The sequence below is a fragment of the Acanthisitta chloris genome, unplaced genomic scaffold (genome assembly GCF_000695815.1).
Source record: "Acanthisitta chloris isolate BGI_N310 unplaced genomic scaffold, ASM69581v1 scaffold1245, whole genome shotgun sequence".
Lineage (NCBI taxonomy): Eukaryota > Metazoa > Chordata > Aves > Passeriformes > Acanthisittidae > Acanthisitta > Acanthisitta chloris.
In genome coordinates, this window is record NW_008675147.1 from 65,014 (window position 1) to 76,080 (window position 11,067).

The 11,067-nt window shown below is 37.3% G+C and overlaps 1 protein-coding gene across 1 annotated transcript in view; it reads left to right on the forward strand.

The window, feature by feature from the left end:
• Positions 1–11,067, forward strand: part of MYCBP2 (MYC binding protein 2, E3 ubiquitin protein ligase) — a gene marked incomplete at both ends in the record, with an annotated part of 94,603 nt that overhangs the window by 45,653 nt on the left and 37,883 nt on the right. Inside the window, 4 exons of the mRNA XM_009075586.1 lie at positions 1,552–1,671; positions 2,420–2,501; positions 8,253–8,370; positions 10,595–10,799. Of these exons, the coding sequence (XP_009073834.1) occupies positions 1,552–1,671; positions 2,420–2,501; positions 8,253–8,370; positions 10,595–10,799 (525 nt within the window). The remainder of the gene's footprint in view (positions 1–1,551; positions 1,672–2,419; positions 2,502–8,252; positions 8,371–10,594; positions 10,800–11,067) is intronic.

The window sequence follows — 11,067 nt, forward strand, 5'->3', positions numbered from 1 at the left end:
TCTGTATTTTGAGGGGGTTTTGTTGTTAGTAGTGATTCTGTGACTTGGCTTTTGCTGATACAAAAAAAGCTGCAGACAGACCTTCAGAAACATTTCCTCTAACGTGCATACAGTCTGGTAGTACAAAACCGACACTTGGGAAAACCTCAAAAATCCCATGACAATTCTGAGAGGCAGACAGTCCTTTCACCACATTTCCATTTCATGCATATTCAGCATGTAGTACAAGTATAATTCTTTTTGATGAAAAGCATCCACATTTTCAAATGGATACTTTACCTGTGAGATTAAACCTATTTCTTCAAAAGCATTACTTAATACCTGTACCCACTAGGGGTTTTTTTAATGGTTGTAAACTATATGTAGATTCATATAATTTCTGTACTCAGTTATCACTAGAAAATAGCTTCATTTCTAGAACAGTAAGATTTTTTTTAAACTAGTTTGTTATAATAGCGTGAAATTACTTTACTGTATCAGCAGTTTCCTTGCAATGGAAAGAAAAGTTTGACCAATATATGTAAAAGCAGAATTAGTTTTTTAAAATATTTTCAGGTCTGTTTATGCTATAATTCACACAGGGAATAACGAAGTCTTGGAGTTCAGACTTCCACTGATGATTAGTCAGAAAAACATGTATAAATTCTAAATACAGATTTAAATTAGCAGTACCTTAAATGCTTTGAGCAGCAATTGTTTCCTTTTATCAATTTTGTTAATAAAGCAGAAATTTGTCAGAATTGTTACAGAAAAAAATCTCATTATGCAATTGTTTTGTACTTCATGTATTTTCTCTCATTTCTCTATGCTAGAGACAATATGACTAAAATCTGATTGTTAGATGATATAAACATTGTGATTTGTGGAAAAAGTGGTGGCTTGCAAGAGGTTGAGGAATAACACACGTGTCACTTCAGTGTTTTTGTCTGATGTAGGGGCAGGTTGACTTTTGGAACTAATAATGCGTTTCATACTTACTAAAAGAAATCACAGCAGCAATGTCTAAAATTGCTTTTGAAGCACAGGAAACAGACATGCTCTTAGTGTGTCTGCGTTGTTAGAAATGAGTCGTGTAAGTAATTGTTAGTTACCTAAAACAGGAGCTCTGTGGCCAAGCTGGAGTTGAGTAAAATCCTTAAGTAGCAGTTGAAAAAAGTAGACTAGGCCGTGCCTGTTGAGTGTAACTACAGTGCTGTCTACTTCATAATGTTCTTTTATCAGAGAATGAAAGAGGTGGCTATTAAACAAAGCTTCTAAAGCTTGAATTTTCTGTTTCGCTAGGCCTTTTTGTCTGTTCTTTGGAAGTTTCTGCTTTAGAGGATGAGATGTTTTCCAGTCTATAACTTTGTAGTAGGTTGTTAAAAGGTAGAATTTCTGTCACCTTCCATATCCACTTTGATGCAATATTTTGGGCTGTCTTCTGCTACTCTGAGTTCTCTCTCCTATCTTAAAAATGATGGGGTGGGGAGTTACTTGCTATTCTTGCTCTAAGCATTCTTCTAATATAACTCATTTAGAGTACATGGGATATAATTATAAGTTTGTTTGTAGATGGAAGTGGAGAAAGAGGGGAGAAGGATGCCAGCAAAATCACAACCTACCCCCCAGGGGCCGTCCGCTTTGACTGTGAACTGCGAGCTGTACAAGTCAGTTGTGGATTTCACCATTCAGGTAAACACAAATAAATCAATGTAAATATAGAACAGGCTTTTTTTAATGTTGTCATATGTATTTTTGTTGCTTTGTGTTTAATTTGGCAATAAGGATGTACAAAAGAGTGTTAAAAGTTGAAAAGGTTGCAGTATCATTTTGTAACCTGCTGCCCTATCATAGGATCATAGAATATCCTGAGTTGGAAGGAGCCCAGAAGGATCATTGAGTCCAGCTCCTGGTCTGCACAGAACAGACCCAAGAATCATACCATGTGCCTGAGTGTGTTGTTCAAACACTTGAACTGTGTCAGGCTTGTTGCCATGACCACTTCTCTGGGGAGCCTGTTGCAGTGCTAGCCGCCCTCTGGGTGAAGAACCTTTTCCTAATATCCAGCCTAAACCACCTCCTTCATGCCATTTCATGACATCTAGGTTAAAGTAAGATCACCACCCATCTCCCCACATCACCTCCCTGATTTCCCACATTGAGGGCAATTCACTGTCATTCTGCAGTGGAAAGGACTTACGAGTATTGAATATTGAGTTACATCAGAGCTTTTAAGCAATGCTTGAGTCAGTTCAAAACATGTGCATGGCAGAGCTCTCACGCTGTGTAGAGATGCTTAGCTGTGATGGGCTATGGAGTCTGGTCTGGATCTCTTAGTGTTTCAGTAGGGATCAGTCACTGCTGCTCGGAAAGGCTAAGCAGCACTGGTGCAGTGCCATATAATGTACATATGTCAGAAAAATATTTTGTTGTTTTTCAGTGGTTTTGATGGAAAATGGTGATGTTTACACGTTTGGATATGGGCAGCATGGGCAACTTGGACACGGTGATGTTAATTCCAGGTGAGATGGTAGTTAAAGGATGTGATTGTATATTGGTGTACTGCTGCATAACAAGTGGCTAAATTTCTGATTTTAGCAAGTGTGAAGATTTGAATTTTGTCCAAATAAAGTTGATAAGGTCTTGTTATGCACTTACTCTCCATAACTCCCTGCATATAGATACAACAGTAGTACTCTTGTACTGTGTAAGTAACTCATTTAATACATGGAAGCTTCTGTGCATAGTTATTAACATAGCTTTGATAGCTGAGTTTGCAATGCTTCTGTCTTGAATTCTCCCTACATATAAATCACATTGAAATCTTTTTAAGGTTTCATTATTTCTGTAAAATACTACATATGCAGTAATTCAAATAGTGTGACGTATGCTTAGATTAACCTGTTTTTTGTTAAATCATTCACAGCAGTTCAGTTATGATCAAATCTCAGTTTTGTTCATGATGAGTCTCAAAAATTAAGTCCCTCAGCTTTGGTCTCAGCTGCATATTGTAAACGCTTATTTTGGGTGTCATCAGGAGAGTAATGTGTGCTTTCTTTGGGGTCACTGGGAATAGAGAAGTCAACAGAGCATGGAGAGATGTTTGATTAAGCACCTATTACTTAACTGCTTTAGGTGTGCTCAGTAGCTCTGTAAACCTTATGGGCTTGATCTCCATTGACCACAGTGAGACTATAACTAAATAGAGATGTCTTTAATGTGAAGCTCAATCTCTCCCTTAGCATTTCATCCTTAGAATCTCATCAATTCACTAAAGTAAAAAGATCAGTGTCCTGCCATAAAAGGAAATGCGACAGAGTTCTTTGGACATGTACATGTACCAATAATGCATACAGCAGCGGGGTTTGTGTAGTAGGAATCCTTGAGACTTCGTGCATTCCAGTAATGCTCAGTATCCTTACGTAAAAGGCATGCTGAATGGAGCATCCATGATCTGTCTTCAGTTCTTTATGTATCTTGCAGCAATGAGGTGAAAATTACTGAACATCTATCCTCCTATTCTCTTTGGAGACTTCCAAACAATTTCTTTCGTCAAGTTTCTGAAGAAATCTTCATCATCTTAAAACTTTCATTGGATTCACTAAGACAGAGGTGCAGAGGGAAGAAAGAAAGGAATTGTGCTGGAAATGTTACTTTGTATTGACAGCTGTGCCTAATGATCTCTAAACTGCTACCTACTGAGTTTACATTAGGCTGGTGAGTGCAGTCTGTGTTTCTGCTCATGGTAGAGTCATATCACAGAGAATTACTTTGGTTTTCCTTCCTGGAAATCCTTGAATAGTTGTTCCAAACAGCAACTTCTTTGGCAATTCAAGTCACTATTAGAATATGGCTAGTTTCTGTCTTAAAGACTGAAGAGGTACAAACAGCAGTGGCATTTGTACTGGTAACTTACTATTACCTGTTTCCAACTTTGATGAATTTCCTTGGTTTTTTGGAAGGCTTTGGAGCTATCTACTGTATTTGGCAGTATTTCAGGCAGTAAACCCCACATCTGTTGCTTGTTTAGACAGAAACTTGGTGAAGAACAAATATAGTTCCAAGTGAGATCCTAGAAGAGAATATGAAAAGTCTTGTGCCAGAGGATAGTGCTTTATCCAGACCTAGAGGCTGAGGAGGTACAAGTGACTTGGCACTGACCTTTGTATCGTTCTACATCAGACCCTAAAGAGTGTCTGAAAAAAGCCTTGAAGAAATATGAAGTATGTCCTATGCATGAGAACTGGCTATAGTACTTTATTGCTGTATAGCACCATCATTCAAATTATAATTTCTTCATTGATGTACTTCTTTTTCCAGCTTTAGTAGAGATCTCTCCTCTGTCCTCACAGTAAGGGATTCAGAGAAGGAAACAGGGAATCCTTATGCAGAGTTCCATCTCAGTTGGGACGCACTGGTGCTCAGATGGCCAGCTCCTGCCAGGTCAGTGGTATGTCAGTCATGCAGTGTGTCACATTGCCTGTATTGACTTCAGGAAGACCATCTTCTGAATCCAGAAACTGATACTCTACTGTGTTTTCAGAAGAGTGAGAGGGGAGAAAAAGAGATGGAAGTAATATTTAGGCAGCCTAGCTAGTGTATCTAAACACAGGGCTTCCTGTAAACAGCTCTCTGGGGAAATGCAGGAACTATCATTTTCATCTGAGGGAGCGATCTTCATTGCCAGATGAAGCAGTGATGTAAATTCCTGGGCAGCCATTGACAGCTTATTCTTTCAGAGACTTTGGTCTTGCCGTCTAAAGATTTACTAGTGAGACTAAATTTTTTAGCCTCGAAAATGCGTACATATTTTGAATTCTGAACACCTGTCCAGACATACCTATCTCCTTAACTAAGAGGATTCTGGATTCTCCTATTAGAGTATGGTAAACATCATAAACTCTTCCACCTCCTTCAGTAGGAATGAAGTAAATTAGCTGCCCTGTCAGTATGTTGGAGCCATTAAACTAGTCTGTGTAGGATTTTAGTTGTAAAATCCACAGTGGCAGATGTTGATGAGCTGTTCACTATGTGAAAGATTTGTCAGACTGTGTTTATATTCTCCTCAAATTAGATGCTGGTGAACAGAAACTCAGGGGAAGCAAGTAATGCTTTTCAGTATCTAGTCCTGTTTGTTGCTGATGCTTCTCTCAAGTTGGGGCATATAATTCCAGGATCTTTCTTGTATTGTTCCGAATTTGCCTGCATTTTTTGTACGACCTTTTGACTTGAGCACTACAGTAGCAACCACATGACCTGACAGTCAAACTCCAGAAGTGGAATGACTGAAGTAAGATAATCTTGAATAGGAATTTCCTAATGAAGATTCAGCAATAACATAAAAGAAAAGTGATCAGACCTTCCATAGATGGTGAGCTGTGTTCCACTTGAAGACAAAGAATAGAGACGATATCCCATTAATAACTCCAGGTTAAAAAAAAAAGCGTTCCATCATCAGTTTGTTAGAACTGTGTTTCTAGGTGCATTTTCTGATTATTTTACTCCAGTGCTGGAGTGCAGGTCTTTACATCTTTTCACCAAATTTCTAGTTACCTCGAACTTAAAAATCTCCATTTTCTTTGTAACTCTGCACTGTTCAACTCTGCATTGGGCAGAAGGTACTATTGGTTTTGCTTTACCCACTACACAGGAAGAGCACACAGTGAACGTGTACTGACAGCACCACGGTCAGCTGCCCCAAGTGACGTGTTCTGGGCCCTGGCAGTCAGCCAGGCTGGATAAATACCATGGACAGCGATTGTTCGAACAGCTCAGACAGGATGACTTTTCAATGGTCACGTCTGCTCCTAGAAATTCTTACCCTTTGGGCTGGAAGAGGGTTTCTATGTGGACAGCCAAAATGCGTTTGGACCTTCTTCAGCAACCTGAGTTAGCTGATGCATGTACATATGATGCTAATCATTCAGCAATATTACATTTTCCCAAGGGATCTCAGTTTGCTTTCTCTATAGCTGCAGTTGGTCTTTGATGATTGTCCTGTGTAATATCCAGAAGCCAAAGATTCTGTGAGTTTGACACCAATATATTCTTCCACTCCATTCCAAAAGAATATTCCTTGTTTGCTTTCATTAAAATGAAGAAACCTTGGTTATAAAAACTTTGTCCTAAGAGCCTCTCAGACTCTTGAGTGTCTGTGTTGAGCTTTTCTGTGTTGAGTTTCAGAGGAATAGGGAAATACTCAGTAGTATCACAAGTTTTAAAGTCCATATACATTAATCAAACTCATTCACTGTGGTTTCCTAAATACCTTCTCCTTTTATGAAGTGAAAGCTAGTTTTTTGTAACTTTACTTTATAATGTAGTTAAGTGTCTTAAGAGGATATTTTCTGTTCATTTCCTACATTGATACACTGTAGTTGGCCATTCCAAAAGCTGGATGTTCTTCATAAAAGAGTTCATTAAGAGCATAACATATTTCATCTCTCTACATTAGTTGCATGTTCCAGTTTGCTTTGTTGCTGCCAACAACAACATTCAGATAACATTTCTGATAGATTTGATTGGAAAAACAAAGATAAATGGTGATAAATGGTAATAACATCTGAGATTTTAAGCATGAAAGAGATGAAACATTCACTACTTTTTTTTTTACAAGTGTAGAGTTGATAATTCTGTGCCTGCACCTATCATAATTTTGAAGGAGAGAAAAAAACCCTTTAATAAAAATAATTGCCAGTAACCAAAATGCTTTTGGATTAGTTGCTAGCTCAGCTTTGTTTCTGTTTTGGTGCCTTTTTGAGCTTCCTCAGAGTTAATGAGAGACAAGTGTAAAATTTCTTTTGTTTTTAAAATGTTCTGGCATTGGTGCTGCTAAACTTTTCTCTGTGTGTCTGGGTATAATCTTGGTCGTGTCCAAACCCACGTGTGCATAGACCAACAAAGGCTTCTAAATTTGCTGACTGCCCATCAGTCCCTCCATCCCCACTAGTTATCCACTGGAAGCTATGATCACCACCAAGGAATAACTTCTTTCTGTATACCTGGGTTTCTCCCTCCTTCAGGTCATTAACCTGTCTTCATGCTGCATTCTTCTGCTCCACATTTCTGTATGTTCACATCTTCCCTCTTCCTGAAAAAAAATTATGCTTTCTTGACTTCTATTTTACCTGCAGTTCAGCCAAAATCAGAACATTGAGATGACCCATCTTTTTGTACAATCAGCTGTGAAACAATTGCTAGGTAACTGTGGGCTAACACTTCCTTATTCCAGCATAAGACAACTTGTTCTTATTTTAGATTGGCCTACTTTTGAAAGGCTGTGCTTAAAAGTAAGTTTAAATAGTGCTGTTATTCTCTAGGGTCAGAGTTTCCAAACATAGGAGTATTTGGGAATAACTTGTTCTTCAAATTCCCAGTCCTTTGAAGTCTACAATAAATTTGGAGTCTAGGCAGACATTTATGATGGGATTCAAAGTCTGGCACAGTTCTCAGAGGCTCCTGTTCACTTAGTTAGGACTGAGATAAAAGTTTTAGTATCTCCTACTTCTTCTCTCTTCTGCTCTTTGTATTCGAAATCATTGCCTCATTTTCTTTCTTTGCTTCTTGATCATACTAGTGAGTTTTCCCCTTAATTTTTTCTGCAAATTTTATTTTCTTATGCCTGTCCATATTTGGGAGATAAATGGATTAGACCTTTTTAGATCTCGCTGGAAAATAGTTTGGAGATGTTTGTTCTTTTTTGAGTTGGAGTTTGGTGGGAGGGGAGGTGATGGAGAGGGATAGACCTTTATTTCTTTTATAATTCCATAGACAGTGATCTTGGGAGGGCTGTACCAATATTGCTTCTAGTAATTGTTCTAAGGTACCAGCCACATAAGGCTTTGATTGCTTCATAATGTGAATAGATTTGGGTTAAGTGCTTGCTGGTGTTCTCACAACATAATTTCTGTACTGCTACTTTTCATTGCAGTATATTTTATATACATACAAAAATATATATATCTTAGTGCAGCCTCAGTGACATAATCCTAAATTATGTATTAAATTAATAATTTTTATTCTGTGGTAACTTCTGAGTTTTACTGAAGAGTGGCTTCTCGTTCTGTTTCCCTGTACCAAGAGGGCATAGACTTGACTATCTGGTACAGTCTTTCAAACCTTTGTTTTATGTGTAAGATGTAGCTTGACTCTAATTCCATATAGTATGTGAATCTAGTGAATATATTTCACAGTGACTGAAATACAATAGTAATGTATATTTTTAAATGTTGCATAAGCATATATTGATATAGAATTAATTTTCTTTTATATAGGGGGTGTCCTACTCTGGTGCAAGCATTGCCAGGTCCTAGTACGCAAGTTACTGCTGGGAGCAACCATACAGCTATTCTCTTAATGGATGGCCAGGTGTTCACATTTGGAAGTTTCTCAGTAAGCAAATGCTATTATTTACTTATGGGAATAAGCTTGTACTTAATGTATTGTTCAGAGACCCTTTAAGATTGCATATGCTTGGTCTTGAGAACAATGCATTACCACTTTTGTGCATGTAGTGTTTTAAACTGTGGCCTCTAATATTGTGATTAGAAAAGCATGATGCCAGGAATTCTTGATGGGTTTTTTATGTTTTAATGAGATGGCGATTTAAAACTGGATTATTTTATAAGGTGCACCAGTTTTCTCATACTCTTACTGTTGCAAGCTTGGTTGTGAGTAAGTGTTGCCTATTCTATTACCTGTCTGTCTTCATTTGTTAGAAACAAGTGGCCTGTTTTCTTTCATAGAAACAGCAGTGAGTTGCAGAAATTATGCTTACACTTGAGGGAGGGATTATTGCTCCATATAACACAGCATAACTCTGTGCTCTTCTTTTGTATCCACATGGTGTATATTCTCTTATGTCCATGTACAATCCGTGCTTGTATTCCCTACATAAGCATTTAAACAATGTTTACTTCCTTTTATGCCTCCTTTTCTTTGCAAATACCCCTCCTACTGCAGTCTCTGCAGAGGCATCTGTTGTTCACAGTAATGATTTTGGCATTTGTTTGGGGTTTTTCCTAAGCTAGAATATAGGTATTGAGCTATTTTTATATACTTGAAAAACTAGGTTGAAAACTGCTAAACAGAACAGAAGAGAGATGTCACCTTTTGAAATCTGTCTTTTTAACAAAAAAAAAAACCCCACTTTAAAAAAAGCAGAAACTCTTAGGCATCTGTTGTTCACAGTAATGATTTTGGCATTTGTTTGGGGTTTTTCCTAAGCTAGAATATAGGTATTGAGCTATTTTTATATACTTGAAAAACTAGGTTGAAAACTGCTAAACAGAACAGAAGAGAGATGTCACCTTTTGAAATCTGTCTTTTTAACAAAAAAAAAAACCCCACTTTAAAAAAAGCAGAAACTCTTGTTTTGACTTGCAAAAAAAAAAAAAACCCACTTTAAAAAAAGCAGAAACTCTTGTTTTGACTTAAAGGTGTCTCTTCAATTAGGTAATATTTTGTGTTTTTTCAGACTTTAAGCAAGAGCCTTGCTGTGCATATTTTTGTCCAAACTGATATGGACACATAAAAGTTTAAGCTTTGTTGCCTTGCAGTGAAACTTGACCTCTGGCAAACAAAATTCACCCTCAGAAACAATTTAAAAGCCTGTCAGTTGATCGAGTTTGATTTGTTGGGGTTTTTTTCTTCTTCTAAAAGGAAAAATAAATTTAAGCTATATTTAGACCCCTTGTTCTTTGTGTCTTGTTTTAATATTATAATGCTTCAAAATTTGTTGAAAGCCTCATGAGGTGAAGGCAAAATCAAAAGCAAGCATGTTACTTGAAAATGTGTTCTCTAAGTTTACTTACATACAGTCTTATGAAGAAAGAGAGATGAGTAACATGTTGGACAAAGAGTATTTGCTATATATGCATGTTTCTTTTCCCTAACCCTTTTTTAACATCATTAGCATGCAATGTATTTCCTGTGCCTGAGTTGAGGTATGTGGAGTCTGAGCAGGTTTGTTGCAGCAGTTCTTTCTATATTCTTAGGTGCAGTATAAGAACTGTTGGTCCATCTCAGTAACTGGTTGTATGTAGAGAAAAGGCTGTTGCTCTCCAGATCAGGATGTTAATGAGCATGTGCAGAGGTGCTTGCTGAGGCACTTGATGCTCGTTTTAGCTCAAGTTTGACATGCTAATTGACCTCTAGGTACTTTTTAGATGTGTTTCCTCTATAAAATTTACAGTCCATTTAAGTTCAGAATTGAGTGGAACTTAAACTGTCTGAATCTGACTATTATTTTTTTCCCTAGTATTTCATTCCTTGTTTAGCACTGAAGTTATTCTGATGGTGAACACTGTAGGAGAATAATGCTTTTATATTTGGTTCTGAAGATGGAAAGGAGGGTTATCCATCATGGAGAGTTTGAGTTACATTTAAAAAAAGTTCACTTAAAAACCTAACTGAATAGGGAGAATATCTGTCAGTAACTTGTTCCTAGTAAGTAAGTATGTATGCTTCACTTCGAGTAGCCATCACTGTTTGAAGGTAGTCTTGTAGTAAACTCTCTCTTCCATATTATGGATTTGCTATGATGAAACTGTACAAGTAACTTATATTTGAGACTTATTGTTATGGTCACTTACTAATTCTTGCATTCTTTCTGTAGAAAGGTCAGCTTGGGAGACCAATTCTGGATATGCCCTACTGGAATGCCAAACCAGCACCTATGCCTAATATAGGCTCCAAATACGGGCGCAAGGCTACCTGGATTGGAGCAAGTGGAGACCAGACTTTTCTCCGGATCGATGAAGCTCTCATCAATTCTCATGTGCTTGCTACGTCGGAGATCTTTGCAAGCAGGCATATAATAGGCAAGAACTCTTCTATAGTACTTTAAATGCTTATAGAAATACTGGAGAAAAAATAGGTTCAGTCATGCAAACAATAGAGAAGCAGTAAGTCAAAAATGTGAATGGAGGAAATTAAAATAGTTTCATTTTCTATTTTTACTGTGCATGATAATCTTAGCTGCTTCAGAAACAAACTTTATTAAAAGTAATAAAGTAAAAGTCTATCTTGCTTGCATTTAAATCTTACTACAGTGTATTTTTTTTGCTGTAGCAGTATATCTGCCTTTCC